We start from the raw sequence: 18,573 nt of genomic DNA, 5'->3' as shown, positions 1-18,573 counted from the left end.
TAAAATATGATCTTATCTATTTTTTTTTTCTAAATATAGAATTTAATAGTTATAGTAATTGTTTATCGGAAATCATCTTTTGTGTGTGTGTGTGTGTCTATATATATATATATATATATATATAAAAGAGGCTTATAGAGAATCCTTATAGAATTTAAAATCAATTAAAAGTATATATATTAGAATTATGACATGGAAAAATCATTACCCACAAAATTGTAGGGAGGCTAATTAGGTATATAGAAAGCACTAGAGAGAGGTTTCTACAACACCCACCATTTTAGGGAGAGCTACTCATCCTTAATTGAAATTTCCTTTGTAGTCTCTTCTCCTTCCCCTCACTCATTGTTATACCATGAGAGAAGATTTGTACTCAAACACAACCCACACCCATTCTAGAGAGTGTTTTGGAGTTAGGGAAGCATTAGGTCTTTGCCAAAATAAGCCGGTGAGGCTTGGCAGTGCAATCGGGCGGTATTATAGGATCCGGGAAGCTAGTGAAGACAAACCTCCGAGAAGCCCGTTGATAGCTGGAGCTTGGAGGGATTAAGTACTTTAGGTAGATTAGGCTTGGAGGGTCTTTTTTAAATCCTTGTACTCTAACTTATTCATTAGTTGATCATTTCGACTTGGAGGGCCGTAAAGAGGTTTTTACGGTGAGTTCTTCACTTATCCTCTTTGATAACACATCGTCATGTTATCTTGTGTTGACATCTCTTTTCCCTTACTCTTTGTGCTTTATAATTAATTGTTAATTATATATACCCATGCACTAGGTTGTACTCTTATCCTACACTTAGTTAAGTAGATCAAAAGCAATTTAGCCGAAATTTTGAAATTAGGGTCTAAACAAGTTTTAGTGTTTTACATTATTGAGCTTTCAAAAAGTTTACGTGGCAATACTAGAAGTTTGGAAGAAGTCAAAAAAATTCAAAGGCATTTATTATATATATATATATATATATTACTAGTCGTGCAATATATGGAAAAGTTTAACAAAATATGATTTTTTCTCCTTTTTTTTTCCTTCTAAATATGAAATTTGGTAATCATAATGGTTATTACTTTTTTTATTTTTATTTAATATGAAATTTAAAAATTATGATAGTTATTTATCTTTTTATTTATTTATTTTAATTATGATAAGATTCTAAAATCTGATTAAAGGTTTTTTTTTTAATTCTTAGACCATGAGGAAAAGTTTAAATATAGAATATAATTTAAAATCAATTAAAATAATATATATATATATATATATATATTAAAATAATGATATGTAAATTTGTGAGATCTTAAAACTTATTTGATAAAATATTATGAGGTCAACCAAATGCCAAACGCCTTTAATTTCCACAATTCTAAATCATTGATTATAGATATTTTGTAAGCATCTAAACTATAATAATTATAAAAAATGAATTTCATATAAATTATATTTAATAATAACATCAATTAAAATATTACTAACATACAATTTAAATATTTTATTACAACCAATGAAGTTACATCCAAATTTAAAAATAGGTAATCTGAAAAACATGAAATGAAACTTTTTCTTTGTTTTAGGTGAAAAATTTTAAGGACACTACGATTTCATAGAAGAATTTACTTATAACCACTAAAATTCTGTTAATTATTTAATTCTATATTTAAAATTTAAATTTATGTTGTATAAAAATGAAAAATATTTATAATTTTTAAATAGGTTCATATCAAAATAATGGAACTTAACTCATCTCAATACAAATAACGAAATAGGTTATTATTAGTTAATTGTTATTTAAGCAAGTTAACACAAAATTAACTTATTTATTAATTGTGTCAAATTGTTATTCATTAATCGTGTCAAATTGAGTTGATCTGATTTGACAACAACCTATTTGCATTAATTAAGCAACCTGCAGAAATTGTATCATATTTGCAAAGGTTGTCCAATATTCTAAGTGTGTTAGAGCATCCGTATCAGATGTGTCAAATGTCAAATTTTTGGCATTTGGTACACCAAACACCAATATCTATGTTTCATGAGATGTTCCAAATCTCAAAATTTTTTGCAACATGCTATAGTGCAATTTCATTAAGCAGTTTCATAATGAAACTGCACTATAACATGTTGCCAAATTTTTCATTATTTGTTTATTCAAATGTTACCGTGTTGGTTTCAAATGTTTCAGTGTTGGTTTTTTTTAATATTATTTTAATATTTGTATATATTATTTTTAGGGTTAATTACACTAAACTTACCTGTGGTTTGGCTTGAATTCATATTGCCTGCCCGTAGTTTGAAAAGTGTCACTTTACCTACCTGAGATTCATTCCGTTTAACTTTTGTAACCCACCACTATTAAAAACAAGGGTAAATCTGTATTTTTCTTTCATTTTATGTCTCTCTCCTCCCAAAACCAAAAAAAAAAAGTAAAAATAAGATAAAAAAAGTGAGGGTTTTGTAAGATTAGCATTAGGAACTCATGTTCAAAACTCCTAGCAACAATTACAAGAATGCAACAAAATCAAACAATATTGGCTCCCATTTTGGAAAGTTGTTTGATAAGATGATTTTTGTTAATCGATAAATATTTGAACCAAAAATTTCAAAATAGCCGAAGAAAACTTAGAAGGGGAAGATGAGTTAGACATAAAGGCAGAGGCACAACTATAACTAGATCCACTAACAGTAGGAAGCCAAAAAAAAAATTTAGGAAGACCATAAAGGACCAAACCATAATAATCCTGATTCGCACTTTAGGAAAACTTTTTGTAGAGATTTTTATTTTTTGGAATTGCTTGAAGCTTTTGGTTTGCCTCTTGATTTTGTGAAAAGAGCAAGGAAGTGTATCTAAAGGACTACAATGATATGGATTTGGCCACTAGCCGATAGAGTAGTATAGCTGAAAATTACCCAGAGAGAGAAACAGAGAGAGAGAAAAAAAAAAGGGTATATCCATCACTCTTCATGCTTGGCTGATCTTCAATTCTCCAAAAGTACACTCTTGTTCTCTTTTGTTTTCAAATCAAGCATGCAACTTCTCCTTCAGGTTGAATTTCCACATTGGTTGTTGTTGTTGTTGTTGTTGTTGTTGTTTTTTTTTTTTTTTTTTTTTTTTTTTTTTTTTTTTTTTTTTTTTTTTTTTTTTTTTTTCTGGTGGTGGCGGCCAGTTTGGAAATGGGTGTGAAACATTGGTGAGGACTAAGGATGGACGAGGAGAGGAGGTGGCTGTGAAAGCCATTTTTGAGAGATAACATAGATAATTGGAAATTCCATGCGTATTGCAATTGTTCATTCATTTTTCAAAAAATTTCAAACCTAACCTTTTGATTCATTTTATGTTTTATTTTCATATAAAAAGGTGTTTTTCTAACAGAAGTATTACAGGGGGGTTTCGGTAGTCTAACAGAGCTAACCTTAGGTGGGTAAAGTGACAATTTTTATACCATAAGTAGACAACTTAAATTCAGACCAAACCACAGGTGGGTAATCTATAATTAACCCTTATTTTAATGTATAGAATTGAAGAATAGAAGATGTAATGAATACTGAATTGTAAAATGGTGTGTTAAAATAATAAAGTAGTCTTTTTGATGTGTCTAAATAACATTTTTTTGCTACTCTTGATGAGAATGCTCTTACCTTTGACATCTTGCAACTTTGCAAGTTGTTACCATTCCCAAGCAAGGTTGTCAAAGTGCACACACTAACAAATAGGTATTTATGTGGTTGGTGAAGTGAATGAGTGTGCTAATTTTTTGGGTTGGATAGGTAGAATCAAAATATAGCTCTCTCTAACAAATAGGTATTTATGTGGTTGGCATAAACAAGATGCCATTCATGTTCATAGTTCATACAAAATGTTAAATTTAATCATTCAAATGGGAGATACAAGAAAAAAAATTCAAACTTATGATTTTCTGCTCCAATATTGATGGGATTGACGCCTCCAGCTCATATAGACGACATTAAGTTAGTGACGAAGTCATCTCTTGCGACGAGCCAACCGGACACCCGCATTAATGACAAAGATACCCAGCCATTTAATAAGAGGATAACCTCTCAGATGGTTACATAAACAGTTGTGTAAACCGTTGGACGCCCATTAAAGGTCACATTAAAAGGACACAAGGCGTTACCAATAGGAGCATTATAGCTGCAATCACTGCTCCAACGGTTAGAAGCCAGGAGAACATATATATACGGTACTCACAAGCACCAGGGAGAGGTATGAATGATAGAGAACGCACTTACTCATTATATTTCTTGAATATTGTTTTAAACCCTTGATATACTAACTTTAGCATCGGAGACGTTGTGGCAGGCATCATACTGGTGTCCATTTTCATGAAGTTGATTGTTTCCTCCACGACGCCAGCAACCATTCGGTTCCGTCTAGACGAACTCAATACAATTGACGAACCTGTGCTTTATCAAATATCATATTGAAATACTAATTTTCTCATAAGTTTTAACAATGATGAATTTAATAATGGACAAAGTTTAGCTATAAAATTGGTTGTAACTTAAGACTACAACCATACTCAATATCTTTTTACTGGAATTGAATTTTGATAAATCCACTATTGGATTATATTTTCTTCTTATATCCTCCATGCTTGCAAATTTTTTAGAAAATTAAAGATCAATAGTTATGTCATCAATAAATTGTTTTAACAAGTTTTCGTAGTTTAAAATTATGCATAAAATATAATCTTTTTTTTTTTGATAAGTATGCATAAAATATAATCTTATAGATCGTATAGTAAATAATATTTGATTAACACAAAATTTGACATGTATATCAAGAGTGTAAAGAACATGCAATCTAGTGGTTAGATTTTTGAAATATATAGTAATGTTAATGGTCTTGAGAAAGGTTGTAGCCTTAGGTTACAACCAATTTTGTAGCTAATGCACAGAAATCTACTTATTTGTGAGGTAGACTAAAATAATTTTATAAAATCTTAAATTGATTAAGAAACTACACCATTGGATGATTTGCTCTTGTATAATTTCAATTTGTGTTACAATTTGATGAAGAAGTTATTGCTTGAACGTGCAATGACTTACAAAAAATTTGTCAAACAATTTAACGTACTCTAAAAAATTCAGATATTAAAACTTCTAAAAGACTAAAAAATATTAAAGAATCAGATGATTCATTGCGTAGGAATTATTGAAACAAAACAAAATATATATGACTAAACAATAGAGAAATATAAGAGAAAGATAATTTACATTCAAAAGAATAATTTTAATTATTGCAAACTTTTTTATCTTGTAAAAAAAGGCTAAAGAGAGTTTGGTGGTTTATGTACGAAAATTACTTTTTTTAAATACATGAAAAATCATAAAATAATTTTATTTTTTAACAAAGTAGAGTAGAAGAAAATAATATAAGATGAACTCATATCTTTACTCGGCTTTAAAAAAAAAAATTGGAGTTTGCATTACTTTTATAGTATTCATGATTCATTCACCAATTTTTTGCTTGATCTACCCTTACTGGTTGGTGTCACAACCCCAATATACCTAACTCTATGTTCTGCCATTGTTTTTTCTCCTTCCTTTGAGTGTGTGAGGTTGAGAAATACTTGCTGGGTTATATACATGCCATGTATATGATAAGCTCGGGGATTTAGATAGACTCAAACTTCCTAACAACTTTTGAACTTCTCAATTCCATGGTTCATGGAACCATTTAAGCTTGAATTGAATGGATTTGAATATATGTGAGAACTTTGCGGGTAAAGAGTCTCATGGCCTCCGAGGGAATTTAATGGATAAGGCCACTTCACGTTTAAGATTTCAATTAGTATTGGAAAAATTTATAAATTATCAATGGTTGAGTTTGAGTTTAAGTTGAATTTGTTAGAGAGATAGAGTTTCGTTCCTTATTAAGTTTGGATTAAATAAAAATAATTTTATTTAAAAAAAATGATAATGATGAGTTTCAGTTTAACTTTTTATTAATAATTTTATTTAAGTTAAATTTGTTAAAAAGATATAGTTTAACTTCTTATTAAGTTTAAACTAAAAAAATAATTTTATTTAAATAAATTAATAATTTTATTTAAATATTATGTTGATATGAAAAATTGTAAAAAATCATATGCTTCCGTTATATATATATATATATATATATATATATATATATATTAGAGATGAGGAATATTTGAGGAGCTGGCAGTCACATGGAGCTGCTCAGTTGCATCCAAACTCCACAGTCTACCTGTAGACCAAAAACCAAATCCAAGCACGATAATTACCGCAGTGTATGGAAAATGCTAGAGGGTACCACAATAAAGTATTATCAACGCACTCATTATAATGTTTCCACGCAACCATTAACGGTGAGGAAGCGTGTACTATAACATCTGGACCCATCATCAAGTAGACACGCGTGCAAACGTGGATGGCCCTGATTCAGTTATACGTATCAACAATGGAGCGTACAAGTATTCTTTTCAAGAACCCATTTGGTGTGTTGTATCTTGTCGTCTTCTATATGAAGATTGCCCTTTACTACCTGCTTAACCATTAAGCATTAAAAAAAACCAATCCCTGACAACAAAACCAGACAGTAACCACTGTCTCCGCTTTAGATTCTTGGCTTTGGCTTTTTCATCTTTTGTAACGCTCACACACACAAAACGCGTTATTCTTTTTCTTCTGATTTCAAAAGAGAGAAGAAGAAGAAAGGAAAAGAAAGAAGCAAGAGTGAAAGAAAACAATGGGAAAGGATAGGAAAATAGGTGTGGCAATGGATTTCTCAAAGAGCAGCAAGAACGCTCTAAAATGGGCTATAGATAATTTGGCAGACAAAGGTGACACCCTTTTCATCATCCACAACAATCCCAACAGTCTCGATGAGTCTCGCGGCCAGCTTTGGGCTCAGTCTGGCTCTCGTATGTCTCTTAAATGTTACAGTTTTTGTTTCTAAAAGTTCAATTGAATTACTTATATCTTTTGTACTGGATATGATCTGATCTTTTATAATATGGGTTTGTTTTGTAGCTCTTATTCCTTTGTCTGAGTTCAGAGAACCCGAGGTTATGAAGAAGTACAATGTTCAGACTGATATTGAAGTTCTTGATACGCTTGACACTGCTTCGAGACAGAAAGAGGTTTTTTTTTTTTTTTTTTTATTTCTTTATGGATTTTTCCCCCCTTTGCCTTTATTGAGATTGTCTGTTGTTAATAATTTCGACTATATGGCTTTAATATTTTTGCCTTTTTTGGGTTGGGGTGTGTTATGAATGTGGTTTTAGGTGAACATTGTTACGAAATTGTACTGGGGAGATGCAAGGGAGAAGCTTCTACAAGCTGTTGAAGATCTGAAGCTGGACTCTCTAGTAATGGGAAGCAGGGGACTTGGTACTATCCAAAGGTAAAAGATCTAATCTTTCATTCTTATAGAATACAAATCTATCTTTTCTATGTGTCTTAGATGTGTATGCATGTATTGAAATCGTGTCTTGTGGAAAGCAGGATTATTCTGGGGAGTGTGAGCAACTATGTGATAACACATGCTTCTTGCCCTGTGACTGTAGTCAAGGATTCAAGCGTTGGCCAGCACTGATTTGGATTTGGATTTTGAGTGATCTATTCTATTACGGATCAATAGCATGAGCAATGTTACATTTTATGTTTTCCTGAATTTTAGATACTTTCCTCTTTGGACTGTTATTGAAAACCAAATGGATGGATATGTATTCACCTTATCATCAATTACGAAGAATAATCTTACTTGGTCGTAGTACATATGAGAGAACGGATGAGCACTACGCCGTAGTAATTGAATAATTTTTCTTTCTAGAATCTAGATATTTGTTCTTGGAATTGAAAGTTAAACATACGCCACAAGAGTCAAGAAACGGATGGGTTCAGAAGTCTCTTGGTTTATGGATTAAATTCTTTGCTGATCTTTGTTAGTACTCTTTCTTTTTTGGGTTAAATTCTTTGCCGATCTTTGTCAACCAAAAAAAAAAAAAAGTCCTTGTCTTATCGTTTATTATATTTTTTCCCTGATTGAGATTTGGCATACACAATAATATCATATGGATGGGTGGTTTAGATTTATGTTTAGTGGTGTGGTGTGCAGGAACGGAGTCAGGAGTTGGATTGTTGGAGACAAAGGGGTGGTTTTATTGTTAGCTATATGCAGTGACTTTGGTTTTAGCTTTTGGTTCTATTGTTTAGCCTGCAAAAGTTTTCTTTTGTTATTATTTTTTATGTGTGTGTAGAGCGTGTCTTTTGTTGGTAATGATAAAATTATTTTGTTTAAAGTTTTTCAAAGGGCTAAGTTGTTTGTTTTTGGTAAAATTGGTTTATTAGTCTCAATTTTTTTTATTGCCTATTAGTAATTTTTGTTGTTGGGCTAATAATTTGGGTTTTATTTTTATTTTTTTTAGATTTTAGATCTATAAATTTTTTTATGGACTTTAAAAGGAGGAAAATACTAGATCTACCATTTTTTTTTTACAAATTTTTGTTGTGATTAGTGGTTATTAATAAGTAAAAAAGTGATGTAAGTAGTGGACCTAGATGCAAACTAGTAAGAATTTGTTACCTTAATAATCTGCAAAAATGTTGTATAAAAGTTTGTTACTGTAGCATTTCTCTTATAATGATTAACAAGAGGGACAAAATGTAACTTTATTGAACGAAGTTGCTAAAATTAGTACCTAAATATATAATTATATAATTATATTATTTTTTAAAAAAAATTAGGGGGGCAATGTCCATGAATGGCTCCGTCCATGATGGTGTGGCACAGATTTATTGGGGAATTTTTAATGGAGTGATGCTACGCAGGGTCGGACCAAGCCTTTCGTAGACCTAACACGAAATCTTCAAATGGGGCCTTTAGGTTATCACTTAAATAATATTTAACTAGTATTTTACATAATAAATTTTTTTAAAATCCATTCATTTTACTTTTTAATATGATTTTTTTTTCATTGTCACATCAAATTATAAAAGTTCTGGAGACCATCAAGCACCCTTGGTGTAGTGATTACTCCATAAGTATAAGTTCTTGTAGGGTGTGAGGGGCAATGACTGAGATTTAAGTTTCTAGAAGAGAGGTTCACACATATATACACTTAGATTAGGCTAGAGTAGAATTTTTATCTTGTATAAAAATAATTAAATAAATAAAAGTTACATAGTAAAATTTTTAGTATTTTTAACATTTTTCTATTTGAATTATTTGTGATTAGGAACAAGTCTATTTGTAAGACCTTTTTATTTAAATTCGTTTTATCTCTATCTCTAACATTATTTAATTCTTTGAGCTTTCTTAATAGTGAAAAAAATGTAAACTAAAATGTTTTAATATCTCCAAAAAAAAAAAAATATATATATATATATATATATATATATATATATAAAATTTGCCCCCAAATTTGGGGCTTCTCTAGTAAGGGGCCCTAGGCAATGGCTGAATTGGCCTAAGCCTAGGGCTGCCCTGATACTACGGCTTAGAACATTATTATTGGTGGTACTAAAAAGTCACATTGCTATTTTTAGCATCACTAATTACAAAATTGGGGCTCCATTGGTGGAGCCAAAGCCAAAGTTTTTCATAAGTCTTTCAAAGTAACGTGTGAATTAGAAATCCTCTACTTCTTACGATAGCTACAAGTTTTTTGTTAAGTCTTTCAAATAAATATGTGAACTTGAAATCCTTTATTTCTCTCTTTGTATTTTACTTTATGCTCAATTAACTGCAATATGATATATATTTAATTTTAAGCTTTCACTAATTTAAAAGAAAAAAAAGGACATTGGTAACTAGTCTATGATATTCTGAATCTATTCATGCCATGCATTAGTGATGCTAAGTCATCGGTGGATATTTTGTTTTATTTTTATTTTATTTTTTTCCTTACAAAGAGTAAGAGAGAGGATTTGAACCCAAATTATTTTTATTAGAAGAATTAAGTAAACCATTCAACTATAAAGCTCTTGATGGTGGCTTTTTTATTAATTAATGTGTAAATCTAATTGCATATTTACGAATTACGTTCTTGTATTAAGAGTCTAAGTATATTGATTAATTTTATATATTTGGTTAGCGGTAACTTCTTCAAACATTTTTTTTCTAACTATAGTAGTATTTTTATTTTTAAACAAATGCAAACATATGAAAATCCGCCTTTGATTTATCTGGTTTGTACTTAAGTAGGCGCTGCCCTGTAAATACCTTGGTTGTTTAGTTCTTTTTAATGCAGTATCTTTTTACCCCCCCCCCCCCCAAAAAAAAAAAAAAATCTGATGAAATATTGATGATAGGGAAAAGTTCAATATGCGATGTTGATTGTTGAAGACTAGTTAATAGTACTTCTTTTAATAATTTTTATTGACAGAACAACCAAGAGTAGAGAAAACTTCATAGAAAAACTGCAACAGGGTAAGCAAGTACAGGGCTCAAACTCTCAAAGGCTAGAACAAACTCTTTCTACTACAGTCTACAGACAAATCACAAGAAATTACAAAGTATCATAAGAACCCAATTGATGACAAAGTGGTCAATTATTATGCAGTAATAATGCACCAATTGTGAGTGGCGAGTATAAGTTCATTATTTGGAAGCATTAACCATCCCAAAGCGTTTTCGCATATAGGCAACATGTTTGTCTCTAGGAGGTAGACTTTCCTTGATGGCACTTACACTTACAAACTCATTAGCCCAATTGAAAAGTTTGGGAAATTTCTCACTTGTCAACAACTCTGATACCCCTGAAGCTTCTTCAAAAATTCCAAGCCAGTAGCCTATCATGTTAGCAGCAATGTCTACCAGTCCAATAGTCTCTCCACCAAAAAACCTCTTTCCCTTGAGCTCATTTTCTAGAAATTGTAGAAGCTTAGATAACTCTTCCGCAGCCTTCTCGCGTTCTTTCTGATCTTCACCCCAGCAAGCTTTTAGTATTGCAGGCAAGCACTAAAAAAAGAAAGAGAGAAAACTCAAATTTTAGCGTGACTTGCAGTCTATTTTTCTAGGTTAAAAAAATTGCATCTCAAATGAGTGCTTGTACAAAAAAAAAAAAAAACACAAATAGATAATCAGTCAATACATGGCTTATCATTAAAGCCTTTGGGTGGGTTATTAGAAGAGTGGCTAAATAATTAAATTAATTATTTTTTAATAATTTAAACTTTTAGAATAATCGGTAATATATTACAGCAACAATGTAAATCAAATAGTCATGAGATTGAACTCTGTTTACACCATTCCTTCTATATCAAATAAAATAAAATAAAAAACTCACCTCTTAGGCCCACATGAGAGGAGTATGAAAGCAACCGCACAAAAAAAATATTTAATATTGGCGCAGATACAATTTTAGTCCAATATAGAAAATATATCGTTTGTTTATTACAGTACAAATTTACAATTGAAAGAAGCTTTGAGAGTAAATGATATTTTACCTTTTCGTCTATGAACTTGGCCCAGAATCGTGTATTGGCTCTCTGATAAGGATCTTTGGGCAAGATGGGATGATTTTTCCAGGTCTCATCAATGTATTCGAGAATAACAAGTGACTCGGCCACAGGCTTTCCATTGTGTACAAGCACGGGAATCTTTTGTGAACTGGGTTGTATTTGAGGAGGGAAGGGCTCTTGTTAGTTAGATCTTCTTCAATGTATTTGTACTCTATTCCTTTCAGCTTCAAAGCCATCTCTACTCTGCGGCCATAAGGGCTTGACCACGTACCAAACACCAATACTTCTTCAGCCATAATGACACTCTTTGTTCCTGCAGTTTACAGAGTTTGTAATGAGATTCAATTTTCAAGGGCTAGTCTCTACCTTCTGGGTCTGATGCCCTTTAATAGAGCCTATGCATGATTTTTATATTTAAAGAGGAAAAACCCAACTTGAATTCGTCAATTAGTTTGAATTTTGATGCTAACATAGGACGTGGTTATATTAAGTGTCAAATTTTCCCTTTTGGCCAAGCAGTTGTGGTAAGTGCTGGAATGTCAATAATGGCAAATCCAGGCCATAGTTCATTGACGATCTCCCCATAAAAAAAGAAAAGAAAAGAAGTTCATTGATGATCTCAGCAATGGTTGAGCTGAAGGATGACCTCAGCCAGAGACAGAATATACTCTTTCGGAAGGCTCTAGAGCAATGGACTAGAGCATCCGTGGAGCTTTAGCTATTTTACTATACAAAAAGTTACCTTTACAACATAGTTTTCAGATCCGAACAGTTCATTGAACCGTAAAAGAGAGAGATTTAAAGTTTTTGAGATCGAACCGAGATTGAACCGAAGTCGAACTGTGATAATGTTATAATTAATTTAATAATTATTTAAATTATAAATAAATATATTAAATAAATAAAAATTAAAAATTTAACTAAAATAATCCAAAACAAATATAGATAGTATTTTTTATAACATAACTTTCATAATACAAATAAGAACTATTAAATTCTAAAAAAACATAAATAGCTATTGAGTTTTTAAATTATTTTTAAGTCATAACAAAGTACAATTTAGTACGTGATTCTCAAAAAAAGAAAGAAAGTACAATTTAGTACCTAATCATTTTTATTTTATAATACTGAATAAAATAGTTTTTTTTTTTAAATGACTGAATAAAATAGTTAAGAGACATGCCCAAGCCCATTTGAATGTGCATATCTTTTTTTTTTTTCCCCAACGCTCAAGCCCATTTGAATAGTCAATGCTCACCACTTATTATAAATTTAAAAAAAAATAAAAATAAAAAACTAGATGAGATCTGAAGAGCCATTTGAATAGTCAATGGTCCATGCATTTAAAATTTGTTAAAGTTAAAAAATAACAAAACCCAAGAGGGAGTGGTTGACAGTAAGCCATCATTATAGTTGACAGCAATAAAGCACACAGTAAGTATTCAGAAGCAGCAAAGAACTCTACAACATTTTTAGTAATACTTTCACAATAAAATTTATGTGAAAAGTTGTTACTAATTTTAATTTGAACTCACCATTAAAATTATTTTTTTACTTACCAATATTAACTAATAACCATCTTTTACTTAAAATTTATTGTAAAATATTGTGAAAATATTACGGTAAATTGTGATTTTTTATTCTTTTTCTTTTTTTTCCTTGCATCACAGACCATACATTTCTCTTTTTTTTTTTTTTAATTTTTTTTCTCTTGATTTTTATCCTCCACACACGTTTCCCCATCCCATCCCATCCCCACTCATCTTATTTGACTCCTCTGTCCTCTCCTCTTTTACTTTTCTTTCTTCGTCTCTAGCTCTTCTTTCTCTTTCTCATTCTCTTTCTCTCATGCTCTCACCCTGTGACACACAATTACCAGCAGAGAACAAAGCTAGAAATCTCCCCTCTCGTCTCCGACTCTCCAGTTCCTTTCCTCCTCCAAAGTCCAAACTCGACGACGATCTCCCCTTCTTGCTCAAATCCCTAAATTACCCTTTCAAATTCAACAAATCCATTCTCAAAGCCCCTGGTACTCCTCACCACTAGCCTTCCATTCTCTCCATCATTCACAGGCTCGTCCAGATTGCTCTTTTCAACGATAATCTCTCCTTTTCTGTGTTTTTTTTTTTTATAATAAATTTTTTAAGGTTCAGATTCAAAGGGAACCGTGAGAAGCGGTCTGATCGTGGTTCTTAGAACTGTGAGGTCTGATCGCGGTTCCTACGGCTCCCTGATTTTTTCCCATAGAGCGGTTCTTGAGGCTAAAAGAACCGCAAACATGAGCGGTTCGAGGTTTTTCCGGTCGGACCGTACGGTCTGGTTCGGGTTTCAAAACTATGCTTTACAATGAATATATTTTAGCTTTTAACACAATAAAATAATATAAACATCACAATAAAATAATATAAATATTATAATAAAATAATATATCCACTGCAATAAAATAATATATGCACTCCAATAAAACACAATCAAAACCACCGCAACTGCTGCCACTACTGCCGCCACCATCGGTGTGATTTGATGCATAAATACTTAATTTGACATGTACACTGATAAAGAAAACAACAAATTCACTCGGCACAAATCAAATTCACACAATGCAAAAAAAAAAAACCCCAAAGCTTGGATCGACGGAAAACCAAAGCAATGGGCTGAGGAAGGCAGCGGCGGCACAGCCGGCTCTAACATATAAGCAAGAGAGGCAGTCGCTTAAGGCCCCGTGTAAAAAAAAGACCCCCTAATTTTAACCAATAGAGTTATTTCTTTCATTTTAATATTATTAATTAAGTCCAAATATTAGTCAATAAATAAAAGGCGAAAATGCACTTTTGGTCCCTACATTTTGGGTCAATTCCCATTTTGGTCCCAAAATTGATTTCTTTGCTAATGTCATCCCTAAAAAAAGAAAATCGTTTTTAAAATGGTCCTTTCCGTCAGGCTAGAAACGGAGAAATCCTACGTGGCTAACGGAATGTCATTCTTGACGTGGTGCTGACGTGGCTATTTAAATATTATTAAAAAAGATTATTTGGCATATTTAAATGCCATGTCAGCATTTTAATTTTTTTAAATAAAGCCACGTCAGAAAATTTATATAAAACAGAAATTAAATTTAAAAAAAAACCTTAAATCTAATTTAATTAAAAAAACTTGTTTCTAAAAAAAAAAAAAAAAAAAGGTGTTCTTCGTGTTCTTCCCCATCAAACCCAGGAAGAACTCAAACCCACATTCCCAGAAAACAAAATCATTAGTATTTAATAATGCTTAATGGAAAAAAAAAAAAGGGAGATCTAATTTAATTCCTAGTAGAACTCTTTCAACAAAATCAGACACATACACTCTCTCTCTCTCTCTCTCTCTCTCTCTCTCAAACTCAATCAACCATGGAAGATTCATCATCAAAAGACGACAGCCCACGAGTTCTCAGAGTGCTAGAAGCTCTAAAACAAGCCTCGCACGAGTTACAAGCCCACCCGAGCCCCAACTCGGACGAGCTCAACTCGTCCTCCGCCATTAACGCTCTCCTGGAGCTTGAAACCGAGTCCGACGCGCTTCTCTCCAGAGACCCAAATCTCTCTACCCTCTCTCAACACCTTTCCAACCTCAAAGCCCTCCTCGAGACCCTCAAGAATTCACGCCGCCACCACAGCATCCAATCGTTCTTGACTCGCCGAGTCTCGACTCACTCCATCTCCCGAGTCGCGGCTTCCATTGAGTCCGAAATTCAAGCCTGGATCGACCGCGAGAGCATCGAGACCTTGACGCGTGGACTACGCGAGCAACCAAAATTCAACAACGAGGACGAGTTGATAAGGTTTAACAAAGATGTGTTCGTGGGTTTGAGAGAGAGAGAGAGAGTGTATGTGTCTGATTTTGTTTCTGGGTATGTGTTTGTTGTTTGGTTGCTGGGTTTGTTTTCTGGGAATGTGGGTTTGAGTTCTTCCTGGGTTTGATGGGGAAGAACACGAAGAACACCTTTTTTTTTTTTTTTTTTAGAAACAAGTTTTTTTAATTAAATTAGATTTAAGGTTTTTTTTTAAATTTAATTTCTGTTTTATATAAATTTTCTGACGTGGCTTTATTTAAAAAAATTAAAATGCTGACATGGCATTTAAATATGCCAAATAATCTTTTTTAATAATATTTAAATAGCCACGTCAGCACCACGTCAGCAAACAGGACATTCCGTTAGCCACGTAGGATTTCTCTGTTTCTAGCCTGACGGAAAGGACCATTTTAAAAACGATTTTCTTTTTTTAGGGATGACATTAGCAAAGAAATCAATTTTGGGACCAAAATGGGAATTGACCCAAAATGTAGGGACCAAAAGTGCATTTTCGCCTAAATAAAATAGTATTTTTTTATGAAAAAGAATTCTACATTCACAATATTTTTCATAATACTTTCACAATAAATTCTAAGCAGCAGGATGTTACTGGCTGTTATTGGTCGTTAAAAAATTTATTTCAATGGTGGGTTCAATTTAGAATTAGTAACAAATTAACACCTAGAATTTGTTGTGAAAATGTTATAAATTTAGCACTTCTAAAAAAAAAAAAAATCAATACACAAAAAATTTCACAACAATTGAGTTGGCAAATTTTTACTAATTCTCATCTAGATCCACCACTAATGTCATTTTTTGACTTACCGTTATTAATCTGCCACATCAACAAATGTGAAATGTTTTGTCAATTTTTTTGTGTCTATAGACATTCTCAAAAAAAAAAAAAAAAAAAAAATCTAGGTGGTTCATATTAATTAGTAATTTTGCATCTAATAAGAGAATAGAGTCTAAGCAATATTTAGATTATTTTTTTAAAAGTAATTTTTAAATATATAAAAGTCCTCATTTTATTTTTCGCCTTAGGCCCCTCAATGCATAAAGTCCCCACTGAGCAGCGGCTTCGACGATGAAACCTAGAGCTTGGATCGACGATGAAACCCACGAAAACCAAAGAAACCCAGGCTTGTCGGTGTTGGGTGAGCGTTTAGATGGAGGACTGGGTGGAGGCGTGGGTCGAAGACGTTGAGACAGAGAGGTGAGAGTTCAGAAGGAGTTAAGAGAGGGGTTGGAGAGTTCAGAGGGAGTTAAGAGTGAGAGTGAGAGGAGAGTGAGAGTGAGAGGAGAGTGAAAGACACAGTCGGTTTAAGGCTGATCGGCGGCTTGGGAGAGTAAGCTTGAGAGAGTTTTGAGAGATGAGATGAGAGTGAATTGAGAGAGAGGCGTGAGAATAAAAGAAAGAAAAAAAAAAACCAACCTATATTATTTTAATTTGCCCAGAATAAAAACTTGTTTTTTTTTTTTAGCTCTAAGTTACTGTGCACATCTATCAATAAAGTTAAAAAAAAATGCCTTTCACTCCATTTTTGAATGGTGGTTTTTTGTGTTTTGGTGGAGCTAAAATAGCTATATAGCTATTTAGCTCCACTGATGCAAGTGCTCTAAACTAGCTAACTACTGTATAATACTAGCCAAGTCGACAGCCTTTGGGTCATGTGGCTCATCCAGCCCACTTAATGTATATGGGGTGGTGGGCTACTAAGTTGTACTGTAGTTCCCCTCATAGTCTTTACCTAACATGGGAAAATTTTTAGTTATGAGAGAGAGAGAGAGAGAGAGAGAGAGGCAAACTTGAAACATTTAGGGTTAATTTGGATATGGAGATGAAAAAATGGGAGGATGAAAAAAATTTAATTTTTCCTTGTGTATGTTTGATTGGAGGGATAGAAAAGTGGACGGATGGAAAAAGAAATTTTTTTTGGTTGAGGAGAAAAGTAAAAGGATAGAAAATGTAATTTATATAAATTACTTTTATGCCCTTATTACATACTACTTTATAAATATTTTCTTTTTATTCATTAAAGAAGAAGAAAAATATTACTTCTATTAATTAAAGTAAATTTATAAAAATTCTCGCATCACACATATTATATTAATTTAATTTTCTTTCTTATTATATTTTTTAATATAACAATTACTCTATTTTTTTTTTTATATAAAAGAAAGAAAGAGAGAAAGAAAAGTAGTATAATACTATTTTATTCCATCAATATATATATATGTTTGAGCTACACCTACACATCCTAATATTTGGCTGGGTATAAGTAAAACAGTGTGTTGAAAAAATAAAGAAGAAGACAAGGGATGGGTACAAGTAAAACAGTGTGTTGAAAAAATAAAGAAGAAGATAAGGGAACTGTAGAAGATGAGGGTTGTAAACGAGCTAAGCCGAGTATTAAAAGTTCAAGTTTGTTTATTTAATTTGTTGTTTTGAACACGAGCTGAACTTGAGCTCATCACCAAACAAGATTTTATGTTCAAGCTTGTTTGTGAGCTATTTAATTAACTTATTCTTTTTTTTATATATTGTGAAATTATGACTAAATTGTTTTACCACTACACAATTTTATGAATTTTACTACAAATAGGCTATTTATTTTATCAAACTTATACAATCCAATTTCAAATTTATATAAATTTATTTTCAAACAAGTATACTTATAAAAATATAATATTACATATAGTTTAAGTGAGCCCTCATGTTCACAAGCTTATTCATGATCACATTATTATATTTGAGTTTGACTCGTTTAATAATCAAGTTTAAACTTAAGACTTGAACTTAGCTTGTTTTCTAAACAAACAAACATAAATAAGCTTTTTCCTAAGCCAAGCTCAAGTTATTCATAAACAATTTGGTTCATTTACAACCCTAGATGTGTGGCTGGGTGCGTAGTTGAAAGTTATAGTAAGAGCTAGGGTGGATAGAAATGTAATTGGACCCAATTGAAGCAAGTTAGCACAAAATCACCGATATTTTCTCTCCAAATTGGAGATCACATTTTGGTGGGCTTGGGTGGAAAATACTTGGGACTGCCACTTTTCTCTCATCTTTTCTACCCTTAACCAAAAACAAAAAACACAATTTCTCCCTACTTTTCTCTTCCCCATTTTCCATTCCTCCAACCAAACAAAGCCTTAGTCTTTTGTCATGTTGTCTTGTGGAAATATAAGATATTCCATAACTTGGGACTGCCACTTTTCTCTCATCTTTTCTACCCTTAACCAAACAACAAAAAACACAATTTCTCCCTACTTTTCTCTTCCCCATTTTCCATGCCTCAAA

At 32.1% G+C, this 18,573-nt stretch overlaps 1 protein-coding gene and 1 pseudogene across 1 annotated transcript; one reads left to right on the top strand and one right to left on the bottom strand.

Annotated features, from left to right (window-relative positions):
• Positions 1-6,469: 6,469 nt before the first annotated feature.
• LOC142611390 (universal stress protein PHOS32) lies at positions 6,470-7,753 on the top strand. Its single transcript, XM_075783505.1, has 4 exons — positions 6,470-6,897; positions 7,007-7,116; positions 7,261-7,379; positions 7,481-7,753. Exons 1-4 carry the CDS (start codon positions 6,723-6,725, stop codon positions 7,569-7,571), a joined length of 495 nt encoding a protein of 164 aa, XP_075639620.1. The 5' UTR covers positions 6,470-6,722; the 3' UTR covers positions 7,572-7,753.
• A 2,536-nt stretch (positions 7,754-10,289) lies between these two features.
• On the bottom strand, positions 10,290-11,830 carry LOC142610798 (glutathione S-transferase U8-like; annotated as a pseudogene).
• Between the last annotated feature and the right edge of the window lie 6,743 nt (positions 11,831-18,573).

This window comes from Castanea sativa, chromosome 9, assembly GCF_040712315.1.
Source record: "Castanea sativa cultivar Marrone di Chiusa Pesio chromosome 9, ASM4071231v1".
Lineage (NCBI taxonomy): Eukaryota > Viridiplantae > Streptophyta > Magnoliopsida > Fagales > Fagaceae > Castanea > Castanea sativa.
Note: the sequence above shows the minus strand (reverse complement) of the source record. Positions and strands in the feature narration are given on the sequence as shown.